A 14,659-nucleotide genomic window follows, 5' to 3' on the forward strand; every position below is an offset into this window, starting at 1 on the left:
GATGTTCTATATACAAATGAAAACTGATGTTCTAATAAAATAGCAAAATATATGATATGGCTTGTCTGTGTCCTCACCCAAAATCTCATCTTAAATTATAATCCCTATAATCCCCACATGTCAAGGGCAGGACCAGGAAGAAGTAATTGAATAATAGGGGTGGTTTCCCTTATGCTGTTCTTGTGATAGTGAGTGAGTCTCATGGGTCTGATGGCTTTATAAGTGTCTGACATTTCCCCTGTTTACACTCATTCTCTCTCCTGCCATCCTGTGAAGAGGTGCCTTCTGTCATAATTGTAAGTTTCCTGAGGCCTCCCCAGCAATGCAAAACTGTGAGTCCACTAAACTTCTTTTCTTTATAAATTACCCAGTCTCAGGAATTTCTTCATAGCAGCATGAGAACAGACTAATACAGTAAAATTAGTACCAAGGTAATTAGGTGCTGCTGTAAAGATATACCTGAAAATGTGGAAGTGACTTTGGAACTGGGTAACAGTCAGAGGTTGGAAGAGTTTGGAGGGCTCAGAAGAAGATAGATGATGTGGGAAAGTTTGCTACTTCCTAGAGACTTGTTGAATGGTTTTGATCAAAATACTGATAGTGATATGGGTCCAACCCGAGGTGGTCTCATATGGAGATGAGGAACTTGTTGGGAACTGGAGTAAAGGTGATCCTTTCTATGCTTTAGCAAAGAAACTGGCAGCATTTTGCCCCTGCCCTAGAGATCTGTGGAACTTTGAACTTGAGAGAGATGATTTAGGGTCTCTGGCAGAAGAAATTTCTAAGTGGCAAAGCATTCAAGAGGAAGCAGAGCAGAAAAGTGCAGAAGGGAAATGTGGGGTTGGAGCCCCCCTACAGAATCTCCTCTGGGGCACTGACTAGTGGAGCTGTGAGAAGAAAGTCATTGTCCTCCAGCCTCCAGAATGGTAGATCCACCAACAGCTTGGACCCTACACCTGAAAAAGGTGCAGGAACTCAATGGCAGCCCATGAAAGCAGCTGGGGAGGGGGTGGGGGGACTGCACTTTGCAAAGCCACAGGGGTGGACTTGTCCAAGGCCATGGGAGCCCACCTCTTGCATCAGTGTGACCTGAATGTGAGACATAGTGTCAAAGGAGATCATTGGGAACTTTAAGGTTTACTAACTGACCTATTGGATTTCAGACTCACATGGGACTTGTAGCTTCTTAGTTTTGGTGAATTTCTCCCGTTTAGAATGGGTGTATTTACCCAATGCCTGTACCCCCACTGTATCTGGGAAGTAACTACCCACTTTTGATTTTACAGGCTCATAGGTGGAAGGGACTTGCCTTGTCTCAAATGAGACTTTAGACTTGGACATTTGGGTTAATGCCGGTATTAATTAAAATTTTGGGGGACTATTGGAAAGGCATGATTGTGTCTTGAAATGTGAGGCCTTGAGATTTGGAAGAAGCCAGGGGCAGAATGATAGGGTTTGGCTGTGTCTCCACCCAAAATCTCATCTTGAATTATAAACCCCATAATCCCCACATGTCAAGGATGGGACCAGGTGGAAGTAATTGAATCACAGAGGTGGTTCCAGATGCTATTTTCATGGTAGTGAGTGACTCTCACAGATTTGATGGTTTTGTGAGTGTCTGGCATTTCCTCTGCTTGCACTCATTCTCTCTCCTGCAGCTCTGTGAAGAGGTGGCTCCTGTCATGATTGTAAGGATCCTGAGGACTCCCCAGCAATGCAGAACTGTGAGTCAATTAAACCTCTTTTCTTTATAAATTACCCAGTCTCAAGTATTTCTTCACAGCAGCCTGAGAACAAACCTAATACAATATATTTATCAATATTGCAGTATATCAATAAATGCAGTCATATAATATGTTATCTTTTAGGAGTGGCCTTTTTCAGCTAGTATAACATGTTTAAGGTTTGTCCACATTGTAGCATATGCCATTGTTTTGATCTTCTTTATTGGTGAATAACATTACGTTGCATGGGCATATCTCATTTTATTTATATAGTCATCAATTGAGGAACATTTGAATTGTTTCCTTTTTTGGATATTATGAACAACATTGCTATAAACAATCACATATAAGGTTTATTTCTCTTGAGGATATACCTAGATATGGAATTGCTGGGTCATAATGGCTAACATTTTGAGAAACTGTCAATTTTTTTTCCATAGTAGTTGTACAATTTTACATTCCCACTAGCAATGTTTGAGAGTTCTACTTTCTCTGCATCTCTACAGTACTTATTACCTGTCATTTTTATTATACATTCAAATTACATTGAGGCTTAAGATATTAAGTAAAGTAACTATGGATATACAGTTAGTGCCTATAAAAGCTGGAATTTAGCCACAGGCCTTGTGCTAACTCAGAAGTCATGTTCTTTAGCACATTGCTATATTGTAGCAAGCATGTTTTATTGAGACTGAAGGAAAGTCATTTTGTTTGTTTTTTAATTCTTTGAAATTGTTGGATGAACACTTATGTCTAGTAATTGTCAAAAGTATTATTCTCCTCACTTATTCTAATTGTTTAAATTAAAATGCTGAACTTTTACCTTTTAGATTTTATAATTCTTCACAATTTAAATTTCAGTGACTTCAGTTTTTAAAAAGAAATATGAATTCATTGAGAGCTGGTCATAATTTGGAACCTCTTTTGTGAAATAAACCATATTTCAAAATATTTTAAGCAGAAATATATAAAAGTTTCAGTCCATAAATTACCAGAATTTGTCCTAGTCACCTAAATAAAAAATAAAAAAGTTTTACATTTTAATATTCTTTCAACATTTTATGAATAGAAAACCTGGCAGATAAACAGCTCAAGTCTTAATGAAAATGATAGCATGTAAAATTAGCAGCATCCACATAAATGAAAAGTCAAATTTTTATCCAACATAAAACAATTACATACGCTTTAATCAAACATAAATTACCAATGGCCAATCTGAATCCCATTACTTTCAAAAAAAAAAAAAAAGTTCTCAAACTTTCCTTTCCAGTTGATTGTACACTGATTGAAATGGTTGTTTTATGCGGACAATTGATTTTTTTAAATGAAATGTCTAATAGTGAAGTCAGTGCATTACACCACCCATTCCAGAAAGCAGCCTTCCATTGAATATACTCAGACAAACTAATTGCTAAATTAGATGACCACTGAAAGTTATTGAGTGCACATCCAACACTTTCTTCTGAACCAAAAGATAACTAACTAAATCTGTTTTGATCACTACTGCATTGCTAATTCAAAATAGCAATGAAGAACTGTTCGTCTCTCTGGAATGTTAGTATCATAAGCCTGGAGATGTGACAATGTCATGTAATGGAGTTGCGGGGAAAGGAGTCAGAGTGTTGTGACAATTCCGTGACCAAGGGAATGAGTCTATAGAAGTGAAATAAGCTCACAGAATCAGCTGACATGCTGTGGTCAAAGAATTTGCAATTAGAAATTGACGAATCAGTTACGATTAACTCATTCTGTATGACTACCACAGGCTATTAACAACAGGAAAGGATGTTTCTAAAATTTGTTTTGTAGCAAGGGATTTAATGATAAAAGCTTGGACAGCTTTCGGAATTCAAAAATTCAGAGATACTAACATTTTTTAAAACTCCTGTGATTGTGTGTGTGTCTGTGTGTAAATACTACCTGTGTAACCATCTCTTGAGATTTAAATTAGAACCTTTTCTCAGTGTATCACAGTTCTAAAGTTATATTTATTATATTCGTACCTAAGAACACAGTGAAGAAAAGACTAAGAGGTAATTTAGCAGTCTTTTTCTACTAAAATCAGAGTGTCTCTCATCTCTGCCTGAATCCACTCCATTGTTATTACTGTGATACATATTACAGAATATCTAGTTATTTTGTGGATTTAGGCAATGGTTATGATTATTGCTTTCCTCACATCTAAAAATCAAATTTATATTACACATGAAGACTTTTGTAAAGAAGTTTTGGTCTCTATAAAAATGAATATTTAATAGAAACATAATACCCTTATGTTATTTGAATTGTTAGGTTTAAGGAAATAAAATGTTTCTTAAATCTACTACTTTTAACAACACTGTAACATTTATTGGTTTTGCAATAAAATAAATCCAGAAAATTGCTGTGTATTACTTTTTATGTTCCATATTGAAAGTAGGTAAATTAATTTCTAAGCAATGGGGCATTATAATTCTCAACTAACAGTGCTCAGCAGTTAGGATTTTAACTGCTGACATTATTTTCTTTGAAAAATGATAGATGTCATTTAGTGTTTAAAGATAAATTGCTGCATAACTGTGACTTTTTTGCTGACAGCTTTCCTGTAAACAAACATAATATGACCAAGAAGTTTCAAAGTAAGTTTGCTAGGTGAGCAAGTCTAAATTTAAAAGGCTCTCACATTTCCTCAATCAGATATACTAAGATGAACCAAGTGTTGTTTTCAATCTATAATATTAAAATGCAATTGAGTCTGACTCAAATATCTGAAAAAGTTAACGTTAACATTTAGGAATAAGTGTTCTCTCCCTTTAGGAAAATCTTCACTGGCCATTGGCTATACCACATTTATCATGGATAATTTTCAAAGGGACAAATATTGCCCATTTCAGAAACAGGCTTTGGAATGCAGGAAAGTGCCAGAAAGCAACTCTGAGAATTTGCACAATGACTGACCTGGAGAAAGACGTCAGAGTCACAGATGGAAAAGGGAGGTGCATGACTCCCCTCTGTTGCCAAGGTTCCCATTCTCTATACAGAAGGACTTGCAGAGGGAGTGAAGGAATATTGAAGTTTCTGAGATATTCCTTAAGGGCCAAGCTATAATCCAAAGGTCTCTATTTACATCAGATCCCAGGTTTTGTGGGGGGCGGGGCGGGGGTGGTGGGTGGAGAAGAGGGGATGTGTGCAGGATGTAAATATAGGGCTTATCCCAAATGATGAAATAAACGTTCTTCCCTCCCCCCTCCCCTCCCTTCCCCTTCCTCTCTCTCTCTCTCTCTCTCTTTCTCTCTTTCTCTTTCTCTCTTTCTTTCTTTCTACAGAGTCTCACTCTGTCATCCAGGCTGGAGTGCAGCAGCATGATCCCGGCTCACTGCAAACTCTACCTCCCGGGTTCAAGCAATTCTTTTGCCTCAGCCTTCCTAGTATCTGGGACTACACGTGCACGCCACAATTCCCTGCTAATTTTTGTATTTTTAGTAGGGATGGGGTTTCACCAGATTGGCCAGGCTGGTCTCGAACTCCTGACCTCGTGATCTGCCTGCGTCAGCCTCTCAAAATGCTGGGATTACAGGCGTGAGCCACCACACCCGGCCAAAATTTTTCTTATAAATTGTCTTCTAACTAAAATATTTATTTTGGACATCCTTGGAGTACTCCCAGGTGACACCCAGCTCAGGCTAACATTTGTACAGGACTGCTACCTTGGTCTCTAGAGAGCCCAATGATGTTTTATACTGACGTGTCTCAGGGTCACTGCCAAACTTCCACCCACACCCTTACCATGCAGAGAAAGTTGACACTTTCTGTTAGCTATAACTTCCCCTGAGAAAAATGTGGCAATATGTATCAAAATAAAATTATTAAGGAACATATTGTTAGTTTCAATTTGTAGAATGTATTACAAGAAAAAAAGATGCCAAAAACATTTTATGTCTACTGATATTCCTATTAGTCTTTGTTATACAAAAAACTGGTCACAACCTAAATATACAACTTTAGGTGACTGGGTGAGGTAAAACTGTAATCTTTCCATATGATAGGATAATATGCCAGCACTAACAACCAGATAGCAGAATATTTAATGCCATGGAAAAGTACTTGTTTTGTGTGATCAGGTGAGCAGTTCATATCACAAAATAAAATGTACCCTATGATCTTATTTTTTAAAGTGAAGTACTGATGTATTTATATGTATAATTAAGTATAGAAAAAAGCCTAGATGCTTTCTCTTGTAAGTCTTTTTCATTGTTTTATAAATGGTATCAATATTTATTTTTCACTTTTTCCATCAGATTTCCTAGAATAATAAAATTCAATTCCTTCTGATGAGCATTCATTATTATTTTTGTTGTTGTTGTGAGACAGAGTCTCTGTCTCCTGGAGCTAGAATGCAGTGACCTGATCTCAGTTCACTGCAGCCTCTGCCTCCTGAGTCATTATTCTTACAGTAAGAAAAAAATTATTGTTATTAAGTATCTTCTCCGTCCTAGATCAACTGTCTAAGGATATAAAAGGTGCCAAATACATTTAATAAAATGTTTTATCCATTCATAGGTTTTTGCAATACAATATTTTTGTATGATTCCATTGTCTCATAGTCTCCACTAACAGTTTTGGTGTGAATTTATACTCTAAAGGAAAGGTAACAACCTTATACAATGTCAGGGCTTAAGTACTCTCCACATGCTGTGCTTACAAACACACACCTCCAGTTGTGTAGTCTCCCTGAGTTCTGCACATTTCTGTTGGGTATCTAATAAGCATCTCACATTTAACAAAACCACTGATTTTTAATCAATCCCAGGGACTCTCCATCAGGCCTACTCTTCTCTCAGAATTCTGTTTATCACTTAGTGATACTATCATCCCACCAAACCTTGCTATCAACTTTCTTCTACCTCCCAGGCTTCCAATCCATTAACAAATCACAATAACCCCACTTCCAATATATGTCTAAACCAGCTTATCCACTCTTATTGTTCCAGTTCCAATTATGTGCTCTTCTGTGTGTGCTACTTTCTTTTTTCATTCTTGTATGCAGGGTCAATTTTTCATAGTGAAGTATTCATAAAACATAAATTAAATTGTATCAGTTTCTGCTTGCAGTTTTTATTTATTTATTAAATTTGTGATGATTTATTTATTTATTTATTTTGCGACAGAGTCTTGCTCTGTCACCCCAGCTAGAGTGCAGTGGAGCCATCTTGGCTCCCTGAAAGCTCCAACCCCTGGGTTCAAGGGATTCTCCTGCCTCAGTCTCCTGAGTAGCTGGGATTACAGGTGTGTGCCACCATGCCCGGCTAAATTTTGTATTTTTAGTAGAGATAGGGTTTCACCATGTTGGCCAGGCTGGTCTCAAACTCCTGACTTCAGGTAATCCACCCTCCTCAGCCTCCCAAAGTGCTGAGATTACATGCATGAGCCACTGCACCCCGCTAGCTTCTGCTTACAGTTTTTAAATGACTTCTTAGTCCACTTAGGAGAAAATATAAACTCTTTACCAGAGCTTACTAGACTCCCCAGAACATGATGTATGTTTACCTCCTCCCTTTAACTCACTCTGTTTTAGCTGCATGGCCTTCTGGTCTCTGAACAAAATAAACATATTCCTGCCACAGGGCCTTTGCACCTACTTTTCCTTCTGCCCCAGACATAGTTCTCACAGGTTTTCCTATGACTCCTTTCTTCTCCTTGTTCAGTATCAACCCAAACATCTCCCCCTGAGTGGCCTTCACCAGCACATTCTTCTTAAAATATCTTTCCCTACCTCATCCTGTTTGGTTTTGTTTATAACATGTGTCAGTCACAATACTGGTTTTATTTACTGTTTATTTACTTTTTTCTTACAACGGAAAGCCCCTGAGAGCATGGTTGTGTCTGCTTTATTCACCACTTTTACTTCAGTGCCTGTACAAAACCAGGACCATACTAGAAACTCAATGAGTATTTGTTGAGTATTTTGAATGAATTAATTATTAAAACATTAAAAAGTGACATTGTCCAAGTAAAAATCTTTATCTATTTCCTTAGTGACTCTAATTGCAGACAATTCAGGGTAGAAATAAGGTTCAGATCAATAGCAGGCTGAAAAAGTATTTTTGGGTGAGTGTATGCAGGCGATTTTTGCTATGATGGCTGGCTTACTTCCATATTCTTTAATACACGTATGTCCCTACGGTGAGAGCTGGCATTTTTCATAGCACACAGGTGGAAAGTAAATTTAATATCTCTTATGATAAAAAAATACAGTAAATTTTATACAAACACTAAGAAGTGATCATATAAATCTACATATTAGGATCTGAAACCTATTCATATGTTGACATCTTCCATGGCCCTACTCCTAAATTAATAAATTCTCACAGAAGGCTATTTTCTGAATCCTTTCATAGCTGACATTGTGGAGGTGCTGTTAGCCATCCCTTGATATTGACAGTACAATAGCCATCTCTGCCAGGGCATACGTACATTATCAGTAGTCAAAAGTTTGGCAAAGTAAAACATTTCTCTTCATCTCCAGGAGAGCAGTTTATGAAAGAGCATATTCTTAGACATTAAAGGTGAATGTTTCAGTGACACCTGTGCAAGACAGAACTTTCTGCTATCCGCTATAAAAATCTAAATTTCAATCATATAATTCTAGCAGACCTTAAAAAGATAGACCTCAAAGGTAGCATTGTATTTGATATTCTCTTGCAACCGCAGAATGAAACTTAAGCATGAATAATTGGAGATCTGCACATTCCTATAAAGATTAAAGAATCGGACTCAAGTTCACACAGAAGCTAAAAAAGAAAGGCAGGATGACTTCCCTCTGCCACCTTGAAAAGGCTATGACTTTGAAACCTACAAAACCAGAAATGGTGGAGGAGCGGGGCAGTGTTTTGCTGAATGGGCAATAAATATGTGAACCCTCCTCCTAAGGGTTTTGATTATCCTTTCTATCTTGGGTATCTATGTATTCCTCTGTGAATATGTTTTCTTATAACGTGCACTTCTTATGGAACGGCACCATCCTTATTATCTGTAATAGGGTTTCCATTCTGCTTTCATCCTGTACATATCTTATTTAAAAAACTGAATAAGTACCCGGTTAATATGTATATTTATGTATTTGTAAATTATACATATGTACTATTGCACTAATATATTACATATATTATATACCTTACTACAACCGAAGAAATATAAAAGAATGAGACTGAATAAATGTGCACTTAAGGTCTGTTTTTCCTTCCTGCACCCTCTGTGAAATGCTTACCCCACTTAAGAAACCACTAAGATATCACCATGTTCTCACAGTGAGATTGTACTCACTCCTTAATGAGAGGAGCTGATTACTATTAAAGCTCTTTTGGTTTTATCATCAATTATACATTCAAATTTTCAAATAATCTAGATGTACATATTATACTATAGTGGACGATACTGTGAAGTACCAACTGGACCAGCTCAGCAGAGGCTGGGAGGTTTAACTCATCAGTAGTCATGATACCACTTTTCTCTTAGACTTTTCCAATAGAATTTATTTTTGGTTTTGACAGCCAGGGCAAGAGCTCTGTTTTCTATAAGTATCAATGGTAGAATAAGCATTGTTGCCTCGCAGAAGGGAGAAATCTATGGTATTGGATGCCAACCCCCATGTCGTTCTTATGTATCCTTTCCTTGAGATATAGGAACTCTTGTGAAAATGGGAGTCTAGGCCGGGCGCGGTGGCTCAAGCCTGTAATCCCAGCACTTTGGGAGGCCGAGACGGGCGGATCACGAGGTCAGGAGATCGAGACCATCCTGGCTAACACTGTGAAACCCCGTCTCTACTAAAAAAATACAAAAAACTAGCCGGGCGAAGTGGCGGGTGCCTGTAGTCCCAGCTACTCGGGAGGCTGAGGCAGGAGAATGGCGTGAACCCGGGAGGCGGAGCTTGCAGTGAGCTGAGATCCGGCCACTGCACTCCAACCCTGGCGACAGAGCGAGACTCCGTCTCAAAAAAAAAAAAAAAAAAAAAAAAAAGAAAATGGGAGTCTAAGAACTGGTCTGCAAAAACTTAAGCTTTGTCTTTGCACAACAATTATGAGAAATCTACTACTGACTCTTGAATATGTTGTATGCAATAAAAACTCTGTACTATTCAGGTATTGTTTCTGACCCATGATACTAGAAATAAATATCAACTACCCATACAAAGTTTTGCTTAGGAACAATGAAAGTATATTCCAATATAAATTTTTGAAAATGGCTAATAACTAAAACAAAAAATAGCCTTTCTTATCCCAAACATCAATAGATGCAGAATGGAGGGTAATAGTCACAACATGCAACATAAAGTTTGGTTCTAATTAATAGACTATTTCAGCGAAATATTATTTTGATAAATATGTTCATGCTTCATTTGCCATGTATTAAAAACAGTAATACACACTCACTTGATGAAAAGTATTATTGAAGATAAAACAGAAGTATTTCATAAACAACCATTTGCTAGATTATAAGATAACATGTAAAAGGTGTTATAGGAAACAAATATTACAAATACATGTTATTCATCTATGACCTAACTTGTATCGAAATGCTGCAAAGCCTTCATAGCAACATTCAGAGAATTACCTGAAAGATAACTCTCGCATCTTCTGTGGTCTTATATGTGTTTTCTTTAATGGTCACAGTGATTCCCACGTTCAAACTTATTCACTGAAGACAAAGCATATGCTGAGATTCTCACTATTGAAATGCTGAGGCTGAGGCTTGCTTTTCACAGATACAGATTGTCCAGCATTAGAATACCACTGCATATTGACTGCATACAAAAATCATTAAATATTTCCAAATGTTCTGATACAAATAATGTGTTACAATATTAGGTAGGATTATCTGATAGGATTAACTTATTTACCAAATATAATAGAAAGTAATCACTTATTATTTATTACTGAGTTTACTAATAAATATAGGATCAGGACTTACCTGAATAACATGCTTCAGTTTATCAATTATCTGATCTATCACAGGATCAGTTCCTTTGACTTTGACTTCGGGATTTCCAGACTGGGCTTTGATTCCATTTCCAACCACACGTTGAGTATAACTGGCGAGGGAAATGTGAAAGATATATGACTTAGTACCTGATCAGAGTATTATCTGCCACAGCTGTCTGAATATATTTCAGGTCAGAATTTCCTCCTTTAGAGAATACACCAATGTATTTTTCTCTTGGCACAGAAACTGGCACAGCTGTAATGTTTTTCCAGGTAAAATGCTAAAATGCTTATCGTGCCATTAGATTATTCTAAAAATAATGTTATTCACTCAATGGACCCAAGCAAAAAATTACACTTGTTTTCTAATACTACTTAACAACATGCTACAAAGAGTTAATATATATCTCACTTTGTTATCAGGTCTTGCTGAATTACACACATGTCTGCACCCATATTGTCTAAGTCAGCTTAAGTTATGCAGTCCCTATCTTAATTTTTAAGTATTAGGCTACTATATATTATATATATACACACTACTATATATAGTAGCCTAATATATATAATATATAGTAGTATGCATCCATATATAATACATAATATATAATTACATTATATTTTACATATTATATATAGATATATACACATATAACATGTATATATGTAGATATTATATATGTATATGTATATATACTGTAGTACATATATACTATATATGCATAATTATATAATATATACAATATATAGTAGAATATATACACATATATAGTACTTATGTATACATATATAATATATACACATATATGAAATATATGTATATATGTATGTATATATTATATGTATGTATACATATATGTGTATATATACTAGCCTGATATATATTATATGTATATTTCCTAATTAGCTCTTCCAAGTAATAAGTGATGAAACTTTTTAATAATGATAATATCAGTTGGACATGATAAAAATAATGTTATTAATAAACCTTTTGATTTTTAAAATAACCTTGAACCCATTTCTTTTTTTAGGAATAGAGGGACTTAGAGTTAAGAATTCCAGTATCCATTAGGGATTTGGCAATATACATCAATAACAAACAGTATAAGGAAAACAATTATACCTATGTTGTTAATGTGTAATAATATTCTTCATTTTTGAAAAATAAAATTTTATATATTATATATATATACACACACACACACACACACACACATAGAGAGAGAGAGAGAGAGAGCGCATCTCTTAAATCCTCTGTGGCACTGGTATGTTATTTACTCTCCCAATATTCCAAGCAGATAACACATGTGGCATATATATGTGATATATACAAAATATATATAAATTATATAACTGTACAAGTCAATATCATAAACCATAACTGTAAAAATTTAAATAGTCAAATATATAAGGAACTGAAATCTGCAAAATATTTTCTAAGTAGAGGAAACAATCCGCTTTCACCTAGGTTCACCGAAACAAAGATCTGGTACATCATGTGATGTGTAAAAGGGTCATTTCACAAGTGGTGAAAACCATTTGAAATTTCACTACCTTCCCCAAATTGCAATCATATAATGTCAACTTAGAATTAACAAATATATTTAAATTCATTAGTCACAAAGATGTCTTAAGCGCATGTTATATTCCAATTCCTGTACTAAGTGATTAGAATTATAAGAAGGTGTAAGACTCAATTTTTGTCCTCATAATGCTCATTACTTAACCAGGAATATAGTAATTAACTCATTCATTTGTATGTTTATTCATTACACTTTATTACCTTTAAAAAATACCATAGATTTCAGCAATATAAATACCCTTATTTGCCTGGCAGAATAGCATAATATAAACAGAACTCAACAGTTAAAATACAACATTATGAAAGTAGTTGGAAGGAACTGCACATGCCAAGTGTGAGGAAAGATAGGACAGGTAGTAGACATTCTGGATATGGAGAAGTCCATTTGGACTCAGACTAGGGAAAAACTAAGAGAGAAGTTGTAACTTTAGGTAGCCTTAGATGTACTGAGGTAAGAAGAGGACAGCTGTGGTATGGTTAATGAGAACTTCGGGGCAAAGGATGTCATCCCAGCAAGGAAAATGGAAAAGGTACGTGAACAAAGCAGACAGGGAGAACGGACCTCTATTCACAAAACAGAGAATACAAACGGTGGAAAGCAATGGATAGAGGGCCACACCCCAAAGATTCCACGCTGAATGTTTAAGGTTCTCCATTTAGTGAGATAATGGATTCTGGAGACTCAGAATGGGGAAGTTGGCGGGGGGGCGATGGATAAAAAACTACATGTTTGGTACAATGTACACTACTCGGTGACAGGTGCAATAAAACCTCAGACATCACCATTATACAAGTCATCCATGTTACCAAAACCACTTGTGCTCCAAAAACTATTGAAATTAAAGAGACATTTAAAAATTAAAACAAACACTATCATCTGAGTAATTTGTTTGCTTACATTAAATATCATAATACTTTTCAGCAAAAATATTCTAATTTTAATGTAACTTTCCTTCTCTACATTTGAGCAGAGTATTGCAGTATCCATAAACACCCTCTGAATTTTCTACAGAAACGGAAAAATCTTTGAAGAAAATAAAAGAAGGTTCTATGTTTGAGACTGTGGCTATATGAAAAGGGTTTCAAGAAATATCCAGTTCTTTCCGAGACAATGTACTTCCAATGACCAGTTTTAAGAACTGGATTGAACATTTCCTAACTAGGTCCTTCAAGTAATAATAAGTGATTAAGCTTTTTAATAATGATAATATCCATTGGACATGATAAAAATAATAATATTAATAAAGCTTTTGATTTAAAATATAACCTTGAACTCATTTCTTTTTGTAGGCATGGAGGGAGCTTAGAGTTAAGTATTCCAGTATCTGTTAGGGATTTGGCAGTATACATCAATAACAAATAGTAGAAGGAAACCCATTATTCTTTATTTTAGAAAAATAAAATTTTATACTTATATATATGAGTATAAATATGTATATATATACATATATATATAAAGAGAGAGAGAGAGTAACCATCTCTTAAATTATCTGTAGCACTGCTGTGTTATTCTTTACACTCCCAATATTCCAAGTAGATTGCACATGTGGCTCTTTTATTAATGTGTTGAATATTCATAATGATAATGTATAATATGAATAAATAAATAGATAAGTGCATAACTACGATTTAGGCATTGCTTTACTCTATCTAGAGTTTGTCAATTCATGATAAACATCTTTTGGTGACCATGAATAAGAAACTCATAGACCTCAAAGTACGGGAAGCCTGATTGACTAAGGCCACTTGCTGCTTCACTCTAATGACTCAATGACTGAGGGCAGCAGGATTGCTAATGCAGATCCCTCATTAGGAGACACAGGGTTTCTCTGAGGACCAGACTTGCCTCAGGATTCCCTAAAGACTTTTCTTACCCTTCCTTAGACTGTACTTCATGCTCCAATGCTTCCACCCAACCTTCCTTTCCTCTTTCCTTCACTCTAGTTCAGACTTTCCTCACAGCTGAGAGCTCTTCCAGGCTTACTCAGCTTCCTCTCCATTTTCTCTCATAGGAATTTCCCTTAATAAAATCCTCTTGTGTTTAACCCCTTTTCAACATCTACCTCTTGGAGGACCTGGACTAAACCACCATACAATATTTGTATTATAATTACTCCCATTCTACAGGTTGAGAATCTGGGATCTGGATAGATTAAGTAACTTAAGTTACTCAAGTAAGGCCACACCATGTATATAGAGCATGCTGTAAGGAACATCCACTCCAAAATACAACCACTAATAAGTATCAATCCTGAAACCAACTAATAAAAAGTAAAGATATAATTAGCATGGTGCAAAGTGTTATTTTTTTCTTTAATTACATTTTCTAAGGTTTCACTGTTTATAATTAAGAAGGGATGCATGATTTTCTTCAAAACCCTCCTCAACAAGCACACGCC

The 14,659-nt window shown here is 35.8% G+C and overlaps 1 protein-coding gene across 1 annotated transcript in view; it reads right to left on the minus strand.

The window, feature by feature from the left end:
- The window catches only part of GPC5 (glypican 5), a 1,526,087-nt gene that overhangs the window by 968,626 nt on the left and 542,802 nt on the right, over positions 1-14,659 (minus strand). Inside the window, exon 6 of the mRNA XM_033177434.1 lies at positions 10,671-10,791. Within this exon, the coding sequence (XP_033033325.1) occupies positions 10,671-10,791 (121 nt within the window). The remainder of the gene's footprint in view (positions 1-10,670; positions 10,792-14,659) is intronic.

This window comes from Trachypithecus francoisi, unplaced genomic scaffold (genome assembly GCF_009764315.1).
Source record: "Trachypithecus francoisi isolate TF-2019V2 unplaced genomic scaffold, Tfra_2.0 Lachesis_group18, whole genome shotgun sequence".
NCBI lineage: Eukaryota > Metazoa > Chordata > Mammalia > Primates > Cercopithecidae > Trachypithecus > Trachypithecus francoisi.